Source organism: Dipodomys spectabilis, unplaced genomic scaffold (assembly GCF_019054845.1).
Source record: "Dipodomys spectabilis isolate Male_0828 unplaced genomic scaffold, ASM1905484v1 ptg000197l, whole genome shotgun sequence".
Classification (NCBI taxonomy): Eukaryota; Metazoa; Chordata; class Mammalia; order Rodentia; family Heteromyidae; genus Dipodomys; species Dipodomys spectabilis.
In genome coordinates this window covers 15,859,249-15,886,759 of record NW_024870874.1, presented here as the reverse complement: position 1 = coordinate 15,886,759, position 27,511 = coordinate 15,859,249, and the positions used below count along the sequence as shown (strand labels likewise).

The window sequence follows — 27,511 nt, the reverse complement described above, 5'->3', positions numbered from 1 at the left end:
ACAGAAAAAGCTGGAAGTGGTGCTGTGGCTCAAGTGGTAGAGCGCTAGCCTTGAGCTGAAGAGCTGAGGGACAGTGCCCAGGCCCAGAGTTCAGGCACCACAACTGACAAAAATAGAAAAAATGGAAGAAAGAAAGAAAAAAACAAAGGGGTTATCTTCAAATAAGCCTGGACAACGCTCCACTTTACCCAGGTCTATGAGTCCTTGTACCCTCCTTCATCCACAGATCTCCTTGTCACATAATCTTGAGTCCTCTTTAACCCAGTTTCCAACTCATATATTTGAGGAAGAAACTAACAGGCTTTCCTGGAGTTAGAGTTCTTATGACTGCCCAGAAGAGGATGCTGTGTACCAGAATGCACCTGGTCCACTATCATCATTGGTAAAAAATCAGATTTACCACTCCCCCCCCATGTACCACCCCACCCCCACCCCAGCTGCTGAGGTTAGGCCCAGGGTTGGCCTGATAGCTATACCCATTCTCATATCATCACGAAGATGCCTGTTTCCAAAGGTTACTCTAGGAACAAGCTTCATGTTAGTATTTAACCATCTTGTTCCCAGTGAGGCAGCTGTAGCCACAGAAGAACTTCTGTGTAGAGGCAACAGATTGGGAAGGACAATCCACATATTAGGGTGACTGTGCTGACACCTGACTGCTACCACCTGATCTTTCAGAATAGCCATAGGAGAATGTGGAAACAAGAGAGCAGGACCAAGTAAGTAGTTAGGGCAGGACTAAAGTTAAGGAAAAGAAACATACCACGATTTTATACAAAAACATTTTATTTGCGGTTTATATTTCTTCTCCCCCATCCCCACTCATGACCCAGAACCCAGCCAGCTCCTAAGATTTCCTGCTGTTTGGTTCTTGAATGTGGAGTTCTGGACACACAGAAGTTATGAAAGGTGGAGAGTTTCCTCTCCCACCAGTTGTAGAAGTTGAAAGAAACTTTCTTGCCTGGCTAAAGCTACAGCAGCTTTTCAGGGTAGTCCCTCAAATCAGAGGATCATCCTTGCTGCATGAATATGAGGAAAAGATACATAACCCATGATTCAGAGGCTCAGAAGCTCCCCCAAACACATGACTCTCCAAGGCCAAAGCTCCTGGTACTCCATGCTTCTATCCCAACAGGTCATAGCTGAACTAATCTCTAACCTGGAGATGGAACTCAGCAGCAAGGGAGGTGTAGGTGTGTGTGTGTGTGTGTGTGTGTGTGTGTGTGTGTGTGTGTGTGTACTATAGATTTGGGTCCTAATCAATGAACAAGAAGTAGGAACTGAGATGGGTAATGGGGAGAATTTGGGAAAACAGAGGATGGGTTTGGGTAGAGTCATCTGTTAACAGAGGTCACAGCCACTATCACTTCCAACATCACAACCACCAGGAAGAGGAAGAAGGGAGTCCTGTCCTCATTTAGACAACAAACAATACAAAAAAACACTTTTGGTCTGAGAGTACCAGGAAAGGGCACCCTTTGGCACAGAAAAGAGCAGCCAGCTCTTCTCTGCCAGACATGGCCACCACAGTCCCCTTTGTACCATCATCCCTGTCTCTGCTATTTCCACCCACCACAAGCTCTGCTGGAGACTGATGCCGCCAGCTGTTGGGGTAGAAATGAAGATACAAGTTCTAGGGCCCTGCTGCAGCTAGTAGGAGGCCTACCAGTGATATTCAGCTCTTTCCTGTAGTCCTGCTGCTTGAGCCACACATACAGAACTATCCCAAAGAGGGCACATGGCCCACAGGTTCTCTGGAAGATGAGAACCCAGGGAAGACCCTCAGGAGAGGAAGAAGAGCCTCAGGATGGTGTGTGTTCCTCTTTCCTGTCCCAGGTCCTGCTACTAAGGTTCAGAAGTCTGAGTCTGCATCCATGAGCTCTGCCTCCATTAGGTTGGTGCGGGAGTGGATAGGCCCCAGCCCCTGGCGGCGGCCCTGAGCCCAGGCCATTGGAGCTGGAGCACTGGGGAGGAATGGATCCTGATGGGAACTGGGCTCTGGGCAGAAGGGGTTGGAGACCAGGGTCCAGGCTCCCTGTCGGCAGGATTCCCCAGCTCCCCAAGCCCCCGCTGCCACCAGACACTTCTGCCGGGGCAGCTGAGGCAGCCGAGGAACGGCACTGGTGGCAGGAGCAGGGGTAGGGGCAGGAAGCTCGGAAGCTGCCACCAGGGGGCACACCTCTTTCTTCCTCTTCCTCCGCTTCTTCTTCCGGCCCAAGCGCTTCTCCAGTTCTGGGGAGATCTCTGCCTCAACCAGCCACAGGTTGGCTTGTTCCTCTGGGGGCACTGACACAAAAGCACACAGCCTGAGACCTGAGCCTCTTTGCCACCATTCTTCCCTCCCCAGGATTTTTATTCTTTTATTCTTTTGGTGCCAGTACTGGGACTTGAACTCAGGGCCTAGGCAGTATCCCTGAGCTTTTTTTTTTTTTTTTTCTCTCAAAGTTGGCACATTGCCACTTGAGCCACATCTTCACTTCCAGCTTTTTCTGCTGGGGCTAGCTTTGAACTGTGATCTTCCTATCTCAGCTTCCTGAATAGCTAGAATATAGGAGTCACCCACCTGCTCCCAGACCTTTTTTTTTTTTTTGGTCGGTCGTGGAGCTTGAACTCTGGGCTTGGGCGCTGTCCCTGCGCTCTTCAGCTCAAGGTGAGCGCTTTACTGCTTGAGCAAAAGTGCCATTCTGATTTTTTAGCAGTTTATTGGAGGTAAGAGTCTCACAGACTTTCCTGTCTGGGCTGGCTATGAAATGTGATCCTCAGATCTCAGCCTCCTGAGTAGCTAGGATTACACCAGTGCCCAGCCCAGACCTTTTATTCTTTTTTTTTTTTTTTTTTGTCGGTCATGGGGCCTGAACTCTGGGCCTGAGCGCTGTCCCTCAGCTCTTCAGCTCAAGGCTAGCGCTCTACCACTTGAGCCATAGCACCACTTCTGGCTTTTTTATTTTCTGCTTATGTGGTGCTGAGGAATCGAACCCAGGACCTCATGCATGCAAGGCAAGCATTCTACCACTGAACCACCTTCCCAGCCCCCAGAACTTCTATTGTTGAGCCTGGACTCCACTCTATAGACAACCTGGGCCTCAGCCCCACACTTCAGAGCCTCTAGGTCCTTTCCTTCCTCCTCCACCTCTAGCAGCCCCAGCACTTCAGTGCCAGGAACTGTAGTCTCTGGGTTCTCCACTTTTCTACAGAAACCTGAACCCTCATACCTGGAGTTGCCACAGGAGTAACAGATACATCTTGGGGCAGTATGGCTCCTCTCCGAGCTACCATTTTGGTAACATGCTGGGCCCAGGCAGAGGAAACATCAGCTGAAGGCTCATTGAGGTCAAACGCCAAACCCGCTTAGAGAATGATAAGAAAGAAAAAAAGTAGTGACTTCCTAGCCCCTTCTGGCACATCCTCCTTTATGTAGCCCTGTTCATCTTCCTAAGCTAGTCCTTGATAGAGAGAGCTCAGCCAGTAACCAGTGATCTCTATGCTTCAGAATCTGAGGTGATCAGCCTCTGTTCCCTAAAAAGCCTAACTAGAGACCAGAAATTAAGCCTGGGATCACGACTCCTTCTGACCCCCAAAAAACAACTGGAGAGGCAGAGAATGGAGGGAACAGAATCCTCATAGATCTAAAGTAACAGCATGCAGACCCACGGATAGAAACAAGAGTGCCCCCCTCCCCCCACCAGCAAGAGGAGGTGGGGGCCTGGAGAACAAAGTGTGTGAGTGCATAGAGGCAGTGCTTTATTCCTCAGTCAGCCAAGGAGGCCATCCCCTGGAAGGGAATGAGCTCTACACCATGGAGGACCAGGGCTTGGGCTGGGGCTAGGACTGGGGCTGAGACTCACCCACTGGCCCATCATGGGAGACCGTGTGCATGCTGAAGGAGAGCTCCTGGCCTGGGTTCTGCAGCAGCTCCCTCCGCTTTGAGAAGGCCTTGGCAATCATCTTGCTCTTCTTGATCCGTTTGGGCTCATCGTCACTTTGCCCGGTCAACCTGAGAACAGGAAATGTCAGAATAGGAAGTAGAGGAGCAGCTATGTCTCATCAACTCTGGTGGAAAATGTAGGATTCCACTCCCTCCTGGACTGGGAGCTCAATGGGCTGTCTGGCAAAGTCTCTTTTTCTTTTTTTGGTCAGGAAGTGGGGACTGAACTCTGGGCCTGGGCACTGTCCCTCAGCTCTTCAGCTCAAGGCTAGCGCTCTACCACTTGAGCCATAGCACCACTTCTGGCTTTTTTATTTTCTGCTTATGTGGTGCTGAGGAATCGAACCCAGGGCCTCATGCATGCAAAGCAAGCGCTCTACCACTGAGCCACCTTCCCAGCCCTGGCAAAGTCTCTTGAGGACTCTGAGGAGGAGAGGTCTTCCCTACAAAGACGTGAACGTAGAGTGCAGAGTTCCCGTATGCTTAATTCTCAAGCATTTGCTCTCAGATGCTCCCAGCTGGTCCAGCATTTGGCCTAGACCCAGTCCTCCAGAGGGCAGAAACCATCACCAGGGGGCAATGGTGAATCACCAAGAAGACAGCCTCTGGCAGCTCAATGCAGTGCTCTGGCAAACCCAGCCTTAAGTAGCTGAGTTGTTGAAGGTAAGACTAGACAAAACGTAGAGGCAGCCACCTGAGGCTGACAGTAAGATGAGAGGGACAGGACAAGTTGGCTGCTGGCCCACCTGCACCAGGTGCGCCTCCAGATGAGCAGTGTGGCTTTGGTCCAGACCCAGGTGCTCATGGCAATGCCGGTTCCAAACATGGCAAACAGGTTGATCTTCTCCACCAAGAGGCTGGGACGATTTTTGATCTCACAATCAGGGATGGGTTTTTTGGTGGGCAGCCCAATGGTCACATTAGCCTGGCACCTATGTTGAGGGATGATAGACAGGAGGTTTTCTAAGTCTAATGGGAAGGTACCACACTGGTAATCCAAAGACTAGAAGGAACTGGGCCCACTGTGTAATTTTCATGGGACTCTTTGGTTTTCTTTTTGTTGTTGTTGATTTCTTTTGGTAGTAGGAATCAAACCCAGGGTTTATAAACTATAGCCCCAGCCCCTCCCAGAACTAACCTGGGGAGTTTGGTTATGTGTATGCCAGTCCTGGGGCTTAAACTCAGGGCCTGGGTGTTGTCTCTGAAGTTTTGTGCTAAAGGCTAGCATTCTACCACTTGAGCACAACTCCATTTCTGGCTTTGTTTTTTTTGGGGGGTAGGTAATTGGAGATATGGATTTTCTTGTCTGGGCTGGCTTTGGAATTGTGATCCTCAGATCTCAGCCTCCTGAGTAGCTAGAATTACACGTGTGAGCCACCGATGCCTGACTTTCACTTGGAGAGCTTTTATGAGCTTGGGTTGTCTAGGCCTCACTTCAGACAATGACATTAAATCTAGGGAACAGGGACCCAGCAGCGCTGTGGGTTAAAGCTTCCCAGAGTGGAATGAGCTTTAAGCAGTCAGTGCAAGTGTGTGTGTGTGTGTGTGTGTGTGGCACGTGCACACACCAGTACAAGAGCTTGAACTCAGGACCTAGGCACTATCACTAGCATTCTATCACTTGAGCCATACCTCCACTTCTGGCTTTAATTGGAGATAAGAGTTTTATGGACTTTCCTGCCCAGGCTGGCTTCAAACTATGATCCTCAAATCTCAGCATTCTGAGTAGCTAGTCCTAGGAACCCTGGATTAGTTAGGATTATTTAAACTGCTACTCTTGGTTGTAGACACTGCTTTTCTTCCAGCAGTTGAGATGCCTTTTTCTCCTATTCATCCTCAGGACACAGAAAAGCACAGGCAAAAATAGCAAATCTAAGCATAGATATATCATATATAAGCATATATATCATAGAGAGATAACGACTTCTGTGTAGGAATCCAGAGAGTTCTATGGAAAGTGCACAGAATTAGAGACAGCACAACTTCTGTGGCGGGCCTAAAGTCAGAGGAGCCAAAGCATGATCTGGCTTCTTAAGGGGAAACTCGAACAGGGACTCAGAGGCTGTTTGCCACATTTGGCAAGGTACAAAGCTGCTGATATCTTGGACTAGACATTATGAGCATCATCTAAGGCAGGGACCCAGCCAACCTCTGGGACGCAGCAGAGATGGTGCTGTCTTCCAACTCCCTCCCCTGCCACCTCCAAGCCCCGGGCCCCTCACTCACAACACGTAGTCCCGGAAGCTGCGCTCCCATTCAGCCTGGTTAAAAAAGTCATAGAAGTGGCAGCTGAAGGTGATAAGCACAAAGCCGAAGGCCAGGAAGCCAAAAATACCTGTGGAGGTCAGGATGGGACATTACCAATCACAGATACTCTAGCAGCAGTGGGGAGAAAGGCATCTGTCCTTGGGGTGAGTCCAGCCAGGCAGAAGGGGCAGAAGGGCCTGGAGGCAACCACAAGTGGCCCACGTGGAGGAGATGGGCCTGTGGAAGCAGTGTCCACATGAACCTAGATTCTTCACTTGAGAAGGTCCTTTGCTTCTGAGCTGCCACCCCCCACACTTACACCTTGTCCTTTTCCCATGGTTTTCTGCAGCCTGGGCCTGTCCTAGAGTCACAGTACCATACGATATTGGGCTGACCAGGACCTCAAACTAGAGTCCTGTGGGTCCACTCACCCAGACGCAGCATGGTCTCATTGATCTTGCTGGCAGCCTTCTCGCTCAGCAGCCCAGGGTGGTTGCTCTTGATGGAGAACAAAGTCATGACTCCTGAACAGAAGGGGACCTCAGACATTAGCAGGGGTGAGGCCACTCTCCTGGGAGGGATGGATACGGGGAGCAGGGTCCCATGGCCCATGGAGTCCTGGGTCTGACTATATCTGTGCTGACTTGGGGGGGACTAGAGACACTGGAGAATGAGGCAGCAGCTGGTGGCAAGGCTATCATGGGCTCAGGCAACTGCAACAGAGTCCAAAGAAAGGAGAGAGACAGAGAGAGGGAGAGGGGAAAAAAGGGAGAGAGGGTGGGGAAAGAGGAAGGGGAAAGAGAAAGAGAAAGCTGGGCATCATCTGGGTGCCTCTAAGTAAGACAGCCAGGTCAAAGCTGTTCTGATAGAAAAAGCCTAAAAAGGATCATTGGAAATAGCACTGTCCAACAGACATATCTCAAAATTTTAGTAGCCATATTAAAAAAGAAACAAAATTAATTTCAACATATTTTTTATAAACTTAACATATCTGAAATATAATCATTCCAACATTAAAAAAAAAAAAGAAATCAACCCTTTGGGGGTTGGGGTTGGAAGCATGGCTCAATTGATAGAGTGCTAGCCAATAAGCAAAAGCATCAGGTACCAAGTTCGAGTCTTAGTCTTGGACAAAAAAAAAAGAAAAAGGGGCTGGGAAGGTGGCTCAGTGGTAGAGCGCTTGCCTTGCATGCATGAGGCTCTGGGTTCGATTCCTCAACACCACATAAGCAAAAAGAAAAAAGCTGGAAGTGGCGCTGTGGCTCAAGTGGTAGAGCGCTAGCCTTGAGCTGAAGAGCTGAGGGACAGCGCCCAGGCCCAGAGTTCAAGCCCCACGACTGGACCCCCCCCTAAAAAAAAAGAAAAGAAAACACCATGTAATCCATATCGTAAGTTATAAATGAGCTATATTCAACTATTCTTATTTTGTGATGTAGTCTTTGAGATAGTGTGTATTTTACACGTATACTACATCTCAGTTTGAACTAGTTTCCATGCACGTGGCTAGTGGCTGTGTGTGGGACAGCACAGACATAAAGCATGCATCAGCGACTGACATTCTGCCAGAAAGGAGAAAAGAAGGCGGATGGTGGAGGGGGAAAAACTGAAACCGACAAAGAAAACCCAGTGAAAATGAGCCATGATACCAAAGCTTATCTTAGGGTAGCAGATTGAGAAAGGGAAATTAGAGACCAATAAATCTGTGCATGTTGTAGAAACCGTTTGTATATATTGGGGGGTAGGAAGGAGGTAGAAAGCAAGCTCTAGAAGATTGACAGTATATATACCCTTACCATGAGGACAGAAAAAGTTACCCAGTGTTCATCACAGAAGTGCACCCTGCCAAGGGATGACAGTGCAGGAATCCTGCTTGAGCTCCACTCAATGAACCAGAAGCCCTGGCTTTGGAAGATGGAACTGTATCTTTTCTGGCCTGCACAAAGATTCTGTCCCATAGCAAGCACTTGTGCCACTGCATCTGCCTAGAGGGTCACCTTCTTTTATTTGTATATTTATTTACTTTTCAATTTATTTTTGCGCCAGTACTGGGGCTTGAACTTGTTTCTTAGCTTTTTTGCTCAAGACTGGTGCTCTACCACTTGAACCACAGCTCCACTTCTAGCTTTTGGCTGCTTAATTGGAGACCAGAGTAGCACAGACTTTCCTGCCCAGGCTGGCCAAAAACTACAATCTTCAGTTCTCAGCCTCCTGAGTAGCTAGGTGAGGATAACCATCTTCTATGTGGCATCAAGATCCTGACCAAGCTGGCTGCTGTCTCAGTATGGAGGCAAGCCGAGCTGGCAGCTCTCATTCCTACTTCCACGGTGTGCCCAGCACACCGTGTTACCCATGGTGTGCCCAGTACCTCGTGTTACCCACTCACCTCGGATGAGGAAGTAGCCACCTACAATGAGCACCAGGCCGATTGGAGCTAACACAAAGCCAGCGCGGTAGCGGTAGTTCTTATACCCCACAAAACAGATGCCACTCACGGAGTCCCCATCCACCTGTGGCAGGAGAGTCAGTTATTGGCCTTGTCCACCAACGCCACCCCACTTAGGCCCTCAGCCCCCTACCAGTCACTATACCTGGGCCACAGCAAGGATTGCCACAGTCAGGACGAAGGGAAGTGACCACGTGAGCAGGTGGAAGTAGGAGGTCTTGCCTGAGAGAGGCTGGTAGGTAGTGCCTAGGGCTTTGAAGGAGGTGTGCCAGGCATAGGTGAGAACCACAAACCACACCACGCCAGCCATCAGGGCGTAGTACACGATGACAAAGATGATAACGCAGGACAGGGTCTCATTGGAGCTGTGTAGACATGGGGGGGGGATGCCATTTGTTGGGTAGGAGGTCACTTTGCACTGCCGCTACCAAATCTTGCTGTCTGGTAAGGTCTGGAGGAGAGCTCAGGAGTCAGGACTGGGCGAGGCTGCTGAAGCTGGGCCTCACAATAAAATGCAAGCAATGGAGGTCCTGAGGCTGAGGCCAAGGTCTCAAGACAAGAGGCCTTGGAACAATAAGACAGGGCTGAATCCCACCCTGAAATCCAACTGGTAATTCCAACCTGCCCATTTTGTGGCAAAGGCCTATTATAGCCTTCCTTCCAAGATGCTTACGTGGGCTCCCCAAGCCTCATGGTACCATCTGCACGGCAGACAATCTCCCGGCGGGCACCATCCATGAACTGGGCCAGCCAGCCAATGCTGCCCACGAAGAAACAAGCGTTGACATAGAAGAGAATAACAGCAGGGTATCGATTCGAGTTCCTCCAGTCAGCCACAAAGGTGGCCTGCAAGAGAGTTAGAGAGGTAAGGATTGTTCTGCTGCTGCTGCACCTGATCTGAACCTCAAATGCTTCCATCATGACCTTCTCTGAGACACCCCCCCCCCCCTCCCGCAACAAACCTATTGAGTCACACCCCTCCAGAGCCTAGCCTTGTGCTAACAATCTGGCTCCCAGCTGTCCAGGCAATGGGATCCGCCCATTCTTTCCCTGTCGTTGTCCCTCTCCCTGTCGCTGACCAGGGTGAAGAGCGTGCAGAGGCCGGTGACAGCGCCAAAGGCTGCGATGTAGCTGTGCATGTCTTGGTGCTCCGCCTCGGTGAAGAGAGGATTCTGGCACTGGATCCCACAGCCCTCCACATCCTCGTACCAGCTCTTGGGGTTGTCTGTCCGCACCAAGGGCGCTTCGCACTGACCCGAACTGTTGAACTTTATGTTCTGTACCTCATTCTGCCACCAAGGGAGGGGAGAAGGAAATGGCAAGGGGAGAGGTAACTCATGGCTGGCCACTTATTCAGGAAAGGGGAAGCAGTTTCTGGTGAGCAGAACCCCATCAGACTTGGTTATGCAACCTTGAGCTAATGATTTGACTTCTCTGTACCTCAGGTTCCCCATCTTTGTGAGTGCAGGGGGATTAAATTCACGGTCTTGTACTCTCACTTAGCTTTTCCATTCAAGATTGGCACTTTGTCACTTGAACCACAGCTCCATTTCTGGTTAATTGGACATAAGAGTCTCAAATTTGTCTCCCTGGACTGGCTTTGAACTGATTTCAGCTTCCTGAGTAGCTAAGATCACAGGTGTGAACCACTGGCAACCAGCTTGTTTCCTCATCAATGAGAAAGTCTTATTTACCTTTAGGTAGAGTCTAAGGATCAGATAAATAAATAGATAGATGTATAGTGCTTATAATGCTATTTTGTGGGTGGTGAATTATAGTCTGTATTTTTACTATCATTTCTATTCTTGCTATTACTGTTTCAGATCTCTCTTTTCCCAGGCAGACTAGATATTCTTCTTCCTCTACTTCTATCTCCTCCTACCCCCCCCCCTCCCAATCTTGGTGTCTCCTGCTGTTTCTTATTCTATGCCTTGACCTTTACATGAATGATAAAGTCCCTGAAGGCAAGTTTTTATCAATCCATGACTCCTGTGGCATCCTAACACCTAACAGAGTAGGTGCTCAAAAAGTGTTTGCTGGAATGTTTTCTTGGGTGAGTTGAGAACCCTTGAGAGACAGAGGCCAGCCAGTGAGCTGCTGGTCTTATAGCTCATGGATCACCATAGATTTAAGGTCACCAGAAGTGAAGGTGCTAATCTCTCTGTATCCCAGCAGATCCCTGCCTCATGTCAGGCTAGTCCACCAGACGTTACCCCTCAGAGCACTCACCGGGCAGCCTTCAGGAAAGTGGTCAGGGGTACATCGCAGGAAGTCTGGCCAGCCCCGCTCCCTCTCCACGATGGCACAAGGGCCTCGGGTGGCCTGGCACAGGGTGCGGCTGGGCAGCTCCACTCGGTCATTCTCACACTTGGGCATGTACACAGCACACAGCAGGGGCTGGATCACTGCCCAGCAGCGGGGGGCATTCCTGAGGCCTGTGGGTGGGGATGACAGTGTGGGGATATTGCAGTGAAAACCCCTCCCCGTTTGACCCACTGGAGTGGCTATCCCCTATCCCCTAGCTCTCTTCTACATGGCAGGACAGGTGCTACTGCTCACAATCGTTGGGCACAATGTTTCTCAACAGGACCGGGCAGGGCATTTCTGGTACTTTTTTTTTGTCGGTCGTGGGGCTTGAACTAGGGCAGGACATGTCTGTGTGCTATAGGGCTGCCCCATGCAATGCAGGCCACTTCACCTCTCTAAAGCCCACCCACCAAATACCCATAGAACCTAACTTGCTGTGAGTACCAAAAATGTTCCCCCCACCTATGCAGGGCTGGTGGAGGGAAGAGGACCTTAAGAGAAGCTTCTGGCTGGACACTGGGGCTGTTTTTTGTTGTTTTGTTTTATTGTTGTTATTCCAGTATCGGGGCTTGAACCCAGGGTGTGGGTGCTGTCCCTTAGCTTTTTCACTCAATGCTTATGCTCTACCATTTGCGCCATATCTCTACTTCTGGCCTTTTGGTGCTTAATTGGAGATAAGAACGTCATGGGCTTTACTGCCTGGGATGGCTCTGAACCTCAATTTCAGATCTCAGCCTCCAGAGTAGCTAGGATTGGAGACAGGACCCACTAGTGCCCAGCTCTTTTAAACCCTTCTACAGGCCTTTCTCTTCCAGGGCCAGGAGGGCTATGAGACCCCCTCCCTGGGCCCACTCACTAGAACCAGCCCTCCAAACCCTTGCTCCTCTTACCAAACTGGAGTAGAGAGAGAAGAGGTGAGGACTTAAGAGGTAGTCAGGGGAGCCAGGAACTCCAGATGCAGAGGAAGAAACGGGAGATCAGGTGGGGAGAAACAGAGGAGGCTGCAGCCAGTGCAGAGGGAGGAGAGATGTTGTCAGCAGACAGAAACTCAAAGGGGTCTCCCAGCACCCCTTCCCCAGCCCAAACCTCTACCTTCCTCCATCCAATAGCTGGGTTCACTCTGCTCTCTTTCCATAATCCCTACAGAGCCACTGTGACACCTGTATCCCAGGTGAGACGTTGGATCAGGATATGAAAGCCAGCATGGATCAATATCCTGCTGTCATGCAAGTGAGAAACAGCCTTTTTCCAGGGAGACGATGGAGAATAAGAAGCATGGGGTTTTCAATTAGCCTGTGTGGGTCTATATTGTGGCTGTGTTGTCTTGAGCAAGGTCCTAAATCTCTACCTCTGGCCTCAGTCTCCTCTTCTGTGGTATCAGGATGGTAGATTTACCCATGACAGTGTTATGAAAAATAAGAGACACCACATTCACTGTGCTCATCCCACCTATGAGGTAGTAAGTTCCTTGGGAAAGGCTAGCTGTTATCACTAGTCTGAGGCCTAGTTTCAACATGGTAGCTCTGAGTCTACTTCCGGGTGACAAGCAAGTTCCTCCCAGTTATGCAGAAATAACCTCAGACAACAGTTCCCACCCAACTCACCTCAGAACCACCTGGACAACCTATAGCCCCTAGATGGAAAATCCCTGTCCTGGAAATTCTGAGTGGGTGATCTGGGTGGAAAGATCAGCAGGGGCCAAGGCCAGGGTAAAAGGAGAGGGTGCGATGTTCCTTGTCTTATAAGGTGATTGTGCCTCCATCAATCCACCATGAAGTGAAAGAATTCTAGATGGGAAATGCACTCAAACACCCCAATTACTGAGCATCCTAGCTTAGCAACACAGCACACTAGGGAGCATGATGGAGCAGCAGACTGGGAACTGAGGTTCATGACCACTGCCCAGTAATGTGGAGAGATTAAATTACATATCACTAGCCTGGGAAGAGATCCAAATTCAAACTTCGAAGCAAAATTTCTATTGAACGTATGTTGCCTTTGCACCATCCTTAAGACACACAAAACAATTGTTTAAGTTGAATCACTGGAAGTCAGGGAATCGGTACACCACGGTGAGAGACTGTTCTGTCTTCAAATGGTAGCTAGTTATGACTATAAGCACTTGTCTAAATGCATAAAAGTAGGAAAATAGGCAATGTGAAATTTACTGAAGTTATTAAATAGCACATTGAAAATATTGGAGGGAGGAGCTCTCTAGAGTAAAATGTATTCTAGAGGGGCTCCAGGTAGTTAATTGATTAAAATGCTATTTTTTTGGATTTTATTATTCTCTCATTCTCTCTCTGTTCTCTCTCTCTCTCTCTCTCTCTCTTTTCAACCTTAGACTTATTAGGCAGGTGATCTACCACTGAGCCATGCCTCTAACCATCTGCAACATTATTTTTTATTTTTTGTTGGTCATGGCTCTTGAAATCAGGGCTGATTGATGTCCCTGAGATTTTTTTGCTCAAGGCTAGCACTTTACCACTCTGAGCCACAGCTCCACTTCTCGTTTTCTGGTGGTTAATTGGAGATAAGAGTCTCACAGACTTTCCTGCTGGGACTGGCATTGAACCTCCATCCTCAGATCTCAGCTTCCTGATTAGTTAAGATTACAGGCATGAGCCACCAGCACCTGGCCCTCTTCAACACTTTAAATATCCTGTTTCATATTTTAATCTTCATATATGGGTATTGTGATACATACCTCTAAGCCCAGCTACTTTCTAGGCTGAAGCAAGAGGATTGAGAATTTGAGGTCAGACTGAGCAAAGTTAAGTGAGATCCTGACTCAAAAATAAAATATAGAACGTGTGGTAGTACACACAGAATCCCAGTACTCTAGAGGCAGAAGCAGGAGGATCCTGAGTTCAAGACTAGCCTGGGCTACATGGTGAGACCCAATCTCAAAAACCAACTAAAGAAACTGTAAATAAAAGGTCTGGGAGGCATGGCTTCAGTACAGTACTAGTCTAGCACACTTGGGGTCAGGAGTTCAACAGCCAGTTCCAGTTCCACTTAATTAACTAATTAATCAAGTCTCCAAGAGGAATAAGATTATTATTATTTATTTATTTATTTATTTTGGTGCTGGTCCTAGGGCTTGAATTCAGGGCGTTGGCGTTGTCTCTAAGCTTTTTGCCTACTTGAGCCTCAGCTTTACTTCTTGCTTTTTTTTGGTGCTTAAATGGAGGTAAGAGTCTCATGGACTTTCCAGCCCAAGCTGGCTTCAAACTACAATCCTCAACTCTCAGCTGAGTAGATAGGGTTATGGGCATGAGCCACTGGGAGCTGCAGATTATTAATTAAAAAAAAAAACAAGAGATGGGAATGTGGCTTAGTGGTAGAGTGTTTGCCTAGCATGCATGAAGCCCTGGGTTCGATTCCTCAGTACCACATAATCAGAAAAAGCCAGAAGTGTCGCTGTGGCTCAAGCGGTAGAGTGCTATCCTTGAGCAAAAAGAAGTTCAGGGACAATGCCCAGGCCCTGAGTTCAAGCTCCAGGGCTGGCAAAAAAAAAAAAAAAAAAGTGAGCTATTTAGGGGGAAAAATGTTGAATTTGTACTCTGTTTCTTCCATAAAAGAAAATTCCAAATGGATCAAAACTAACTATAATATTTTAAAAAGTTAAAGTGCTAGAAGAAAAAATAGAAAATTATTTTTAAAACATGGAGTGAGCCAGGCGCTGGTGGCTTACGCCTATAATCCTAGCTACTCAGGAGACTGAGATCTGAGGATTGCAGTTCAAAGCCAGCCTGGGCAGGAAAGTCTATGAGACTCTTACTTCCAGTAAGCCACCAGAAAACCAGAAGTGGTGCTGTGGCTCAAGTGGTAAAGTGCTAGTCTTGAGCTGAAAAGCTGAGGGACAGCGCCCAGGCCCAGAGTTCAAGCCCCATGATTGACAAAAATAAAAAAATAAAATATAAATTAAAAAAACCTTGGAGCAAGAAAGGCCTTTAAAAACACAACCTAGAGGCTGTAGAATAATATTTTTTTACGAAGTTCAGTAAAGTAAAAAGCAAACAAAATCATAAGAAAAACGTATACCTAGAAAATATATTTCTAATACGTATCACAGGTAGTCACTCTCCTTACATATATAAATCTCTTCCAAAGCAATGAGAAATGGTTAAAGTTATAGAACTACGGTCCAAAGGCGATGTATCACTCAGAGGAAATGGAAATGGTCTTTAAAATCATAGAGAGCAAGTTGGGCGCTGTAATCATAGTTACTCAGGAGGCTGCCGTCTGTGGTCTGAGGATTGCAATTTGAAGCTAGCTCAGCCAGAAAAGTTCACAAGACTCTTACCTCCAATAGACCAACAAAATCTAGCACTGAGCAAAAAAAGCCCCAAGACAGCATCCAGGCCCTGAGTTCAAGCCCCAGCCCCAGTCCCAGCACCAAAAACAGAGATGCTTAGCCTCATTCTTAACAAGACAAATGCAAAGTAAAACCATAAAAGAGATAACTTGTAACTCTTTAGAACGATAAATATGAAAACATCTGAAAATACCATATTGTCAGCAGTATGGGGGCAATCTGACACTTAGCGCTGGTAGGAATAAGTGTCGATAACTTCCTATGGATAGCACTTAGCAGGATCTATTAAAAAAAAATTGTATACATTGGGCTGGGAAGGTAGTTCAGTGGTAGAGTGCTTGCCTCACATGCATGAGGTCCTGGGTTTGATTCCTCAGCACCATATAAACAGAAAAAGCCAAAAGTGGCACCGTGGCTCAAGTGCTAGAATGCTAGCCTTGAGCTGAAGAGCTGAGGGACAGTGCCAAAGCCTAGCCCACAGTTCAAGCCCTACGACCGACGGGGGGAAAATGTATACCTGTTCCCAAAGATAATATATAAGATTATTCATTGCAGCATCATCTGCAATAGTAAAAGACTGAAAACAGCTAAGTCATATCCATCAAAAGGAGATTTGCTATAATATATAACATTCATTAAGGGCCAGAAGCACAATTCAAAAGCAAGTGCTAGGTTCAATATATATGCACACATGTGTGCACCAATGTGCACATGCATTATACACACAATATTAAGGTTGAATTACAGGCATGGAAATGGAATATTGTTCAATATGCATTATTAAGTGGACACAGCTGAGTAGAGCATGGTACTTGCTGGAAGTGGAGGAAAGACTAATGACACATGTACAGATGGACACAGATTGGGTGTCTCTAAAAAGAATACATGAAGCCGGGCGCTGGTGGCTCATGCCTGTAATCCTAGCTACTCAGGAGGCTGAGATCTGAGGATCACGGTTCAAAGCCAACCCGGGAAGGAGAGACCATGAGACTCCTATCTCCAATAAACCACCAGAAAACCGGAAGTGGTGCTGTAGCTCAAGTGGTAGAGCGCTCGCCTTGAGCTGAAGAGCTGAGGGACAGTGCCCAGGCCCAGAGTTCAAGCCCCACGACCGACAAAAAAAAAAAAGAATACATGAAAATAAGTATTGGTGTTTACCTCTGATGAGAAATACATAGCTGAGTTGACTAGAAATTCACTTTTGTTCCTTTTGAATTTTATACTATGTGCACGCACCACCTACTTAAAAGCAAGCAAGCATAAAACAAATTATAGAGGGGCTGGGAAGGTGGCTCAGTGGTAGAGCGCTTGCCTTGCATGCATGAGGCCCTGGGTTCGATTCCTCAGCACCACATAAGCAAAAAGAAAAAAGCCAGAAGTGGCGCTGTGGCTCAAGTGGTAGAGCGTTAGCCTTGAGCTGAAGAACTAAGGGACAGCGCCCAGGTCCAGAGTTCAGGCCCCACGACCGGACCCCCCCCCCAAAAAAAATACAGAAATACAAAAATTAGGGCTGGGAAGGTGGCTCAGTGGTAGAGTGCTTGCCTTGCATGCATGAGGCCCTGGGTTCGAGTCTTCAGCACCAGATAAGCAGAAAAAGCCGGAAGTGGTGCTGTGGCTCATGTGGGTAGAGCACTAGCCTTGAGCTGAAGAGCTGAGGAACAGTGCCCAGGCCCAGAGTTCAGGCGCCAGGACCGACCAAAAAAAAAAAAAAAAAGAAAAGAAAAAGAAATACAAAAATTACTAGAATGAAAAGAGAAATGGGACATCAGCTTTACTTATATTGCTTTTGCTCTTTTTTGTTGTTGTATATTTTTAGTTGAGGTCTTGCTATGTTACCCAGGCTGGCCTTGAACTCAGAATTCTCCTACCTCAGCCTCCTGAGTAGCTGAAATTATAGACATGCACCATTCTACCAACTCTATTTTATTTTATTTATTTATGTATTTGCTTGTTGCTGATACTGGGGCTTGAACTCAGAGTCTGGGCATTGTCCCTTGGCTTTTGCAATCAAGGTTAATGTTGTACTACTTGAGTGACAGCTCTACTTCCCACTTTTGGATGGTTAATTGGAGTCAGAGTTTCATAAACTGAAGATAGCCCAGGCTAGCTTCAAACCTTAAACTTTGGATCTCAAACCTCCTGAGCAGCTACCAAGAGCCATGTTACCAACACATCTTTTTTGTTGTTGTTGTTCAGTTGTGGGGCTTCAACTCTAGGCCTGGGTGCTGTCCTCAGCTCTTCAGCTCAAGGCTAGTGCTCTACCACTTGAGCCACAGCACCACTTCTGGCTTTCACTTCTGGTTTATTGGAGATAAAACTCTCACATACTTCCCTTCCTGGGGATGGCTTTGAACCACAATTCTCAGATCTCAACCTCCTGAGTAGCTAGGATTACAGGCGTGAGCTACCAGCACTGGGCCCAACCAATATTTGTATATTCAAATGCAAAGGATTAAGAATAGCTTAGAGAGCCAGAGGTTGGTGGCTCTTACCTGTAATCCTAGCTATCAGGAGGCTGAGATCTGAGGACTGTGGTTTAATGCCAGCCTGATTAGGAAAGTCCATGAGATTCTTATCTCCAATAAACTACTCAGAAAAGGCTGGAAATGGTGCTATGACTCAAGTAGTAGAGCACCAGTGTTGAGCAGAGGCAGCTCAGGAACGGCACCCAGGCCCTGAGTCCAGGCCCCAGGACTGGCTAAATAAATAAATAAAAATAAATAAATAAATAAAAATAGCTTAGATTCTCCACTAGCTACTCAAGAACTATAAAGCAGAGGTTCTTAGCCTGTGGTTCACCAAGGATTCTTAGAATTTAGAAGTCAATGAACTTGGATAGAAGAAAATTATACTTAAGTAAAATGTAGCCCTTATTCAATTATAAATGTAAGCAACAGAGCACACTAATGTGAGCAACACCAGTGGCTTATCACAAATGGTATCAGCTACTTTTGTTGCAGAAATTTCAAAATATTGTTAATATTCATCACCACTCTCATTCAGTGTGGCAATAAAGCATATGTATTGCAAAACAAGACTTGTTTCTCAGGGCTGAGAAGGTGGCTCAGTGGTAGAGTGCTTACCTTGCATGCTTGAGGCCCTGGGTTCGATTCCTCAGCACCACATAAGCAAAAAGAAAAAAGCCGGAAGTGGCTCTGTGGATCAAGTGGTAGAGCACTAGCCTTGAGCTGAAGAGCTGGGGGACAGCTCCCAGGCCCAGGCCCCACGACCGGACCCAAAAAAAACCCAAAAAACAAAAAACAAGACTTGTTTCTCCATAGTAGATAGCTATTTCTTCTCTAATGGCAATTGAATCTAGGGCTTCATAAACTCTTCTATTGAGCTAGCCTACATGTGTATTTCAGTAGATTGTTTCCTTAATGATTCTATATGTACATTTTTACTTCAGGGAAAAACTTTAATTGATACATTAAAAGCAAAAGTTGGGGAACTAACTGGATGGAGGTGTGGCTCAAGTGGTAGAGTGCTAGCCTTGAGAAGAAAAAGCCAATCAAGAGCACAAGGCACTAGGCACGGGACGCCTATAATCCTGGCTATTCAGGAGGCTGAGATCTCTGGGGATTGTGGTTTGGTGCCAGTTGGGGCATGAAAGTCCAAGAGACTCTTATCTCCAATGAACCGCCAGAAATCCAGAAGTGGTGCTCAAGTGGTAGAGCACTAGCCTTGAGCTGGAGAGCTCAGGGACAGCACCCAGACCCTGAGTTCAAATCCCATAACAGACTAGAAAAAAGGGGCCCTAAATGCCAGTACCATATTGGTACACAAACACACACACAAGTAAATAATTTTAAACACTGGCTGGAGACGTTTGGCTTTAATTAATTCATTTGTTTTATAGTAATGATTGAATTCAAGAACTCTCCATTAATCTACCAATGGGGTTACTCCCCTAGTCACTTTGCCTTTATGTCCCCCCCACCCCACCCCAGCCCAGATAGAATACTGTGTTTTCACCCATACTGGCCTTAAAACACAATCCTTCTAACACTACTCCTGAATAGCCAGGATTACAACACTCATCACCTTTAGTCTTTTTGGTATTATCCATCCTTATTTGGGTGAAGCAGTATCTCCTCCTGGGCTTTGATTTGTATTTCCCTGATGATTAGTGATGTTGAGCCCTTTTCGTGTACTTGTTCATGAATGTATGTCTCATATGTCTTCTTTTCAGAAATGTCTATTTATAGTTATTACCCATTTTATAAGGCAGGTTATTTATTTTTTATTTTTTATGGTTTTCTGCTATTCAGTTTTTGGAGTTCCTTAGGCATTCTGGATATATAATTCTACATACTATTTAATCATGTGTTTTACTTTTTTTTTTTTTTGGGTCCGGTCGTGGGGCCTGAACTCTGGGCCTGGGTGCTGTCCCTCAGCTCTTCAGCTCAAGGCTAGCGCTCTACCACTTGAGCCACAGCGCCACTTCCAGCTTTTTTCTTTTTGCTTATGTGGTGCTGAGGAATCGAACCCAGGGCCTCAGGCATGCAAGGCAAACGCTCTACCACTGAGCCACCTTCCCAGCCCCTCAATGTAAATTATATACCTAGACAATTTTTGTTTGTTTGTTTGGATGTTTTTGTGCTGGTACAAGGGTTTGAACTCAAGGCCTGGGAACTGTTCTTTGCTTTTTGGCTCAAGGCTGGTACTCTTACGTGAGTCACACTTCACTTCCATCTTTTTGATGGTTAATTGAAAGTCTCACAGACTTAACTGCCCCAGGGTTGGCTTCAAACCTTAATCTTTAGATCTTAACCTCCTGAGTATCTAGGATTATTGGTGTGAGCCACAGGTACCTGGTCCCACAGGTACCCAGCCCACTGATGACTTTCTACAAGGCTAATGGGAATACAAGTTGGTAGAATAAATATATATATATATACATATATACACATATATATATATATATATATATATATATATTTGTAAAGATACTGTACAGAGGGGTTAAACTTTTTTTTTTTCTGTAGAATAACTTTAAAAAAACCGCCTGGGGATTTGGAGATGTGGCTGTGGTAGTAGAGCTCCAGCCAATGAGTGAAAGTGTCAGATACTGAGTTAGAGTCCTGGTCTTAGACAAAGAAAAATTTTGGAATAAGATGTCAAATAGTTTGGCATGCCCTATTACCTAGTAATTTTACTCCTTAAATAGGCCCCGAAAAGATGTGTACCATGTGGAACCAGGATATACACAAAAGCATATTTAGAGCAAAATCAACAACAAAATGGATAAACAAATCATAGTATGTTCATACAAGGGAATATAATTCAGCAATTAAAAAAGTTTACAATAAGGGCTGGGAAGTTGGCTCAGTGGTAGAGCGCTTGCCTTGCATGCCTGAGGCCCTGGGTTCGATTCCTCAGCACCACATAAGCAAAAAGAAAAAAGCCGGAAGTGGCGCTGTGGCTCAAGTGGTAGAGCGCTAGCCTTGAGCTGAAGAGCTGAGGGACAGTGCCCAGGCCCAGAGTTCAGGCCCCACGACCGGACCCCCCCAAAAAAAAAAAAAAAGGTTTACAATAATATTGGTGAATCTTAACAAATACAGTAGAGTAAAAGAAACAAGACATGATTCCATACCTCAGAAGTTCAAACATATGCAAAACTAAAATATACAAATTCCAAAATTAGGTGGCAAAACTAGATGGGGGGAAAAAAGGGAAAGGATTACCCCAAACAGCAGGTCCATGGCTACCTCCAGAGGAGGGGGAAAGGGAATGACAGCCAAGCTCTTGATCCAGATGTCACTTTTACCCAGTATCTTTGTGTTTTATGCATTTTCTATATACCTAGTACACTTTGCAATGAAAAGGTTAGAAATGGAAAGTAAACATTGAAAGCTTGGACCTATGAGTGTTTTTTTTCCTCTATATATTTTCCATATAGATATAGTATATATATGTATATATAAATATAGTACATCTATAGATAGTATACATATCTATACATCTATCTATATATAGCTTACCTATGTACCTATAGGTCTATAGCTATAATATGTATAGAAGTTCCACATATATGGAAATATATAACATATAGATATATATTTCATATATGTTGAAAGTCTAAAAGTACATATATATATAATACAGATATATAGATACATAGATGTATATATTATACACACATATATTCCATATATATTCTAATCATTAGCCAGATTTGGAAACAGCTTTAAGGAAATTCTTTCTGATCATTCCTAAATACTACTCACTTTCACCAACAACATTCCTCATCTCACCTCTCAATTTGAGGTCTGAGAGGCAAATAAGAAATTCCTTCCTGCTCTTCCAGCTCTTTGGGCCTGGCTGGGCCCCGAATGTGTGACAGAGCCACACACCCATGTACACACAGCAGAGCAGCAGTCAGAAGCCTACGTGCTGCCTCTCAGGGACCTTTTCCCTCACCAGCTTCAGGCCTCTCTTCCTTGCTTTCTCTTCCCATTTATTAAACCAGATTTGGCAAACAGCAGACCATGGCCTTGGATATTATGTTTGTCTGGTCGACTTGGAATGCCTGGGAGGAGACATTTCCAGCTGGAATGGGGAGAGATGCTAAGTAACTAAAGAAGCCCAAGTCCACAGAGATGAAAAACAAGAGATCTGGCTTGTAGAGAGACCTAGAAATTGGACCAACTGAGCTGTAAACTTCCCTTATGGCATCCTTCCAAATCTCAGCAATCTGGGCCAGGGAAGCACACAGTGACCACCTCTCTATGGCACATCCTAGTTTTAGATGTTTTGGAAATCTCCACGTAGGTATCCAATGAGCAATGAGCATCTGTAGTACACACAGCTAAGATTGAATCTATGCTTCCTCTTTGTCCTTGTCCTCACCACTCCCCCACCCCGTCTCTGTCCATCGTGGGGTTTGAACTCTGGGCCTGGGCGCTGTCCCTGAGCTCTTCAGCTCAAGGCTACAGCTCTACCACTTGAGCCACAGGGCCACTTCCAGTTCTCTGGTAGTTAATTGGAGATAAGAGTCTCACAGACTTTCCTGCCCAGGCTGGCTTTGAACCGCGATCCTCATATCTCAGCCTCCTGAGTAGCTAGGATTACAGGCGTGAGTCACTGGCACCCAGCCTGTTCTTTTTTGGCCCAAACTGGGGCTTGAACTCAAGGTCTGAGCCCTGTCCCTTAGCTTTCTGGCCAAGGCTGGTGCTCTACTACTTGTCCATCGTGGGGTTTGAACTCTGGGCCTGGGTGCTGTCCCTGAGCTCTTCAGCTCAAGGCGAGTGCTCTACCACTTGAGCCACATCTCCACTTTTGGCTTTTTGGTGGTTAATGGAAAATAAGAGTCTCACAGACTTTCCTGCCTGGGCTAGCACTGAACTGCAATCTTCAGATCTCAGCCTCCTGAGTAAATAGGATTACAGATGAGCCACTGGCACCCAGCCCATGCTTTCTTCTTTTTTTTTTTTTGTCAGTCGTGGGGCTTGAACTCTGGGCCTGGGCGCTGTCCCTCAGCTCTTCAGCTCAAGGCGAGCGCTCTACCACTTGAGCTACAGCGCCACTTCTGGTTTTCTGGTGGTTTATTGGAGATAGGAGTCTCACGGTCTCTCCTGCCCAGGCTGGCTTTGAACCGAGATCCTCAGATCTCAGCCTCCTGAGTAGCTAGGACTACAGGCGTGAGCCACCAGCGCCCGGCTCATGCTTTCTTCTTAAACCCATCTCTTCATCACCATTCTTATCCTAATAGGAAGGAATGTCTGAAAAATCTAGGTTGTCTTGATCATCTATGTTCCACATCCAATAATCTTTCCGATACTCTGGAATTCATGCAACCCTCCATGTTGTTACTCCAATCCTGACGCCATCATCTTCCAGACTATTTCAGCCACATCCTGACGGATTGAGTGAGCTCTAGTCATGGCCCCTTATTACTAACTTCATCATATAGCATTTGAAGAGACTGTTCTATGATGCAAGTATGATTACATCTCTTCGTGCTTAAAAGCCTTCAATGGATCCTTTCTGATAGCATCCAAACTTAATATGAGGTATGAATCCTTTTACTTTCTAATTCTCAACCTTTATCTCCTACAATTCTACCCCTCATATGCTTTGATCCAGTTCCACTGCAATTATTATACTTTAAGCACCACACCCTCTTACCTCTAAACCCTTGTACGTGCTGTTTCCCCTTTTTATTCCTCCCTACCCAGCCCTCTTTTGGTAATTTGATTACTTCTCTCTCAAGTCCCAGGTTAAATGTCAGTTCTTCCGGGAATCCTCCCTTGTTCCTCAAAACCCTCTGGGGTCCTTCAACACCTACAATGTCACAGTAGTTTTCACAGATACCACTAATGCCTGCTTAATTATCCATCCTCCGCTTGGTGGCAGAGGGATCATGCCTGTATGTACAACTTCAGAACCAGTCCCAACATGCGGAAGATAGCTAGCACTCAATTCGAAGCTGAATAAGTGATTGGATGGCTATACACTCAGCACTCTGAGCTCAGGAAGGAAAAAAAAAATGAAGACCAAGTTTCTACCCTCAAAAGTTTACAGGTGGTAGGGCACCAGTGGTTCACGTCTGCAATCCTAGCTACTCAAGAGGCTGAGAACTGAGGATCGTGGTTCAAAGCCAGCCCAGGCAGGGTTCGTGAGACTCTTATCTCCAATACACCACCAGAAAACTGGAAGTGGCATTGTGGCTCAAGTGGTAGAGCGCTCACCTTGAGCTGAAGAGCTCAGGGACAGTGCCCAGGCCCAGAGTTCAAGCCCCATGATCCCCCCCCCCAAAAAAAAAGTTTACAGATGAAGATAACTTAAATCTTCATCCTTTACCCTCCAAAACACCCACAAGAGCTAGCTGACACTGACCACACTGAACAACAAATCAGGATCACTAACTCAGAACAGGACAAGACACTAGCTGGGGCTCCCAAGTAAAGGCTAGCCTGTGATTCTTGTATGTGGCTCAGGTTCTACACCTATTTATTCATCTAGGAAGTGCCAACCCTTGCTTCTGGCCCTGCTTTACAAAACACCAAGCAGAACACTGAACAGAGTGTACCAAACACACAGGGGAATAAGACTGGGTAAGGGACAGTGGACAGCAGCAGAGAAGAGCTCAGAATGACTTAGCAACACTGGACTCAGTGATACACCTCCACAGGACCTTGTTCTGACAGCTGGTGAGGCTTAAACCTGTATAAGCAGCAGATGGTTCTTTTTTTTTGGTTGTTCTTTCTGCAGTACTAAGAATTGAAACCAGAACCATGTACATGCTAGGCAAGCACTCTACCACTTGAGTTACATGCCAAGCCCTTTTGTTTATATTTTGTTTTTGAGACAAGATCTTGCTATTTTTGCTGGGGCTGGCCTCTGTCTCAAGATTCTCTTGTCTCTACCTCCTGAGTAGCTGAGATCACAGGTGTTCATCACCACACCTTGGCTTTTCATTTGGTTCTAATTCGTGCATGTGTTTGCCAAAACCACTTATGCCAATCCAGCAGCTGCTCTCAGGAGTGTGGGCTGGAAACAGGTCCACCCTCTTCCTCTTCATCTGATGGTGGCTACAGAGGGCAGCATCACAAAAACATTTCACTTAGGGGAACTCAACCTGGGACTCCTCAAAATAAATACCCTCTCATCATGTCAGCAATGCAGAACTAGATGAGTTCTAGCGCTGAGAGATTCAGATTTTTCCATATAGCTGGTTCCTAAATTCAAGTCTTATTTCAGGTGATGCTCAGAGAAAACTTGCTAAATCTGCCTTCCCATGTTTTATTTTCATTCTTTCAATCTTTCACAGGTGTGCAACTTTAAAGACTACAATTGTATTTCCTATGTATACTCATTCACGTGTATCATACATTACTGTCACACATTTATGCAAAGATACTATCATAAAGTGTGAAAAATCCTGCAGATCTTATATGGTAGGATTTACGAGTTTTTCAAAACTACTGTTGGTCCCCATGGTTTCTGCCTAGCCTATTGGCTTTGGAGCTTGGTCCCCACATGGGATGAAGCTCCACTACATAGGTACCATCCTCCAAGTTTCTCCTCCAACCTATGGCCTTGTCCAATCAACATTCAGCAAAAGCTGAGCACTCTGATCGCCCAGTTAGCAATGACAAACAGCTGTTAGAATCCTCACTAGTTCCAAGAGAAGCTATGACAAGAGATAGCTTAGGCCTGTGAAAAGGAGGTGGCTCTCAGAGCTCTTCTCCCTTTCAATCAATGAAATATTTAAATCACACTAGCTGGGCATAGCAATAGCAACTCAGTTCCCTTCCCCAGCTCCCTTCAAGTCCTCTAGTCCAAAAGATTGACAGATGGGGAGATAATCTACTCTACCACACTGCTAAGGAATTACCAGCTTGGGTTCAGACTACAGTTTCCTGCCTCTGCCACTATTCTACACCAAGGAAAGGACTTCCAAGTATGGTGGAAGTACCCACTGACCCTCACTAGCCCACGCTTGAATGTTCCCCATACACACAACCATGAGAATCAGCTCTGTTCCTGAACCCCGGTATAGATGAGAGTTCCCATATTTCGGACAAGGAAACTGAAATTTGTGAATGCAAGACTGAAGTCACGGTTCTCTGTCTAGACTTAGCTCCTAAATCAAGATTTCCAGATAATTTCTTTTAATAATTCATCATAAGGGGGTTTCTTTTCCTTTACAGATTTCTCAAACTTGCCACTACCTTCAATCTCCAAATACTTAAATCCATTCTACCCTTATCCCCCCCCCCCTGCTTTTTTTTTCCCCTCTCCCCAACTTCAATTTCCTCAAGGTCTAAGCATGGCCTTGAATTCAGAGGTCTCTGATTGTAGAAGGTGCAACCTCTCTGCCTAAAAAGTGGCTGAGTCCCCTTCTCAGGGCCTCTTATTTCTCCTATCCATTCTTTACTCACCCACCCTGTCTAGGCCCTTTGTGACTAACAGCCTTCCTCAGTTTCCTTGTCCTCCCTTCCCCATCGTGAGAGTCCCCTCCAGTACCAAAGTTCTAGATTGCTCCTCCAATTGCCCCGAGCGGGGGCTGGGGGGGGGGGGGAGCTCCCCCGCTACGATGTTCAGGCCTCAGCCTTTTCTTTCCAACAAAATCTCCATCCCACCATCTCAGCGCCCCATCTCAGACCCAGGTTCTACGCGCTTACCCGACCAGAGCACGAGTTTGCCGTGCGCCTCTTCCTGCGAGTCCGAGTCCCCGGCCAGCAGCGTGGAGGTGGCCCCGTAGGGCAGCGCCGAGCCTAGGCACACGTTGGAGCGCAGTGGCTCGCAGGGGGCGGCCCGGCCGCAGTGGCTCAGCAGGGATGGAGGGCCGGTTACCGCCGCGCTCCTCTTCGCGTTCCCGCCACCGATCCGCGACTCAGGCCCGGTCCTGTTCCCGCTCAGGGCCGCCCCCCGACCCAGGCCCTCTAGCAGCAGCAGCAGCAGCCCCAGGAGCTGCAGCTCCGGCCCCCGCGCTGGGCGGGCAGCGGCCATGGCCAAACTCGCCAACTCAGCAGAAGCCCCGGGCGCCCCCGCCCGCTCCCCGGAGCCCCCGGGCCACACGCACAACCCTGGGGGCCACGGAGGCGACTCAGGCGACCTGAGTACCCCACGAGTCCGGGGCCGGCTTCCCCCGGACGCTCCGCGCGCCCCGGCCCCTTGGCGCCCAACTTCGCAAAGTTTGGAACCCGGGGCCCATGTTGGGCAGCGGAGGCCCGAGCCAGGTTGCACAACTCCCTACTCCTTCTCCTGGCAATCGAAAGTTGTCTTCAGCCCTGGGAGCCCCCTAGGCCCCCAATCCTTAGCTCCATTCCCTCTTCTATCACTAAAGCTAACTTCCAGCCCCGCGACGGAGGCCTCGCGCCTGCCCGGGGTGCAGAACTGGGACCCCGACTCCGCCCCCCAGGCCAGCCCGCGGCCCAGCCACCGCCGCCGCCAAGCGCGCTGCAGCCCCCTAGCTCTCCCCGCCGACTACCCCGCTCCTTTGTTGCTCTAGCTGGCCTGGCTCTCAGGAATGCACGGGGCCAGGCGGAGCCAAGCCCGGCCCCCCTCACCAAGGCTGGGGGAGGGACTGGGCGAGAGAGAGAAAGAGGGGAGGAGAAGCTAGAGAGGAGGGGCGTGAGCTTGAGCCTGGAGGAGCCAAAGAAAGTTGGGGAGATTTGGCCCCCCACCCCCACACACAAACACACCCTGCCACCGCCCAGCGCCACGGTGAAAGAGATGGGTGGAAGTCGTGGCGCAGAGCTGCTATGAGAGACTTTAGCTATAACTTTATCTGTCTGAGGCTGGTTTGACTTGGTCA

At 47.3% G+C, this 27,511-nt stretch overlaps 1 protein-coding gene across 1 annotated transcript; it reads right to left on the bottom strand.

Moving 5' to 3' along the window:
* Nucleotides 1–794: 794 nt before the first annotated feature.
* Smo (smoothened, frizzled class receptor) lies at nt 795–27,192 on the bottom strand. Its single transcript, XM_042695970.1, has 12 exons — nt 26,376–27,192; nt 10,845–11,050; nt 9,695–9,904; nt 9,289–9,461; nt 8,761–8,980; nt 8,556–8,679; nt 6,604–6,696; nt 6,152–6,260; nt 4,672–4,857; nt 3,846–3,994; nt 3,213–3,347; nt 795–2,286 (listed from the first exon to the last, which is right to left on the bottom strand). The coding sequence occupies exons 1-12, from the start codon at nt 26,701–26,703 to the stop codon at nt 1,853–1,855; spliced, it is 2,367 nt and encodes a 788-aa protein (XP_042551904.1). The 5' UTR covers nt 26,704–27,192; the 3' UTR covers nt 795–1,852.
* Between the last annotated feature and the right edge of the window lie 319 nt (nt 27,193–27,511).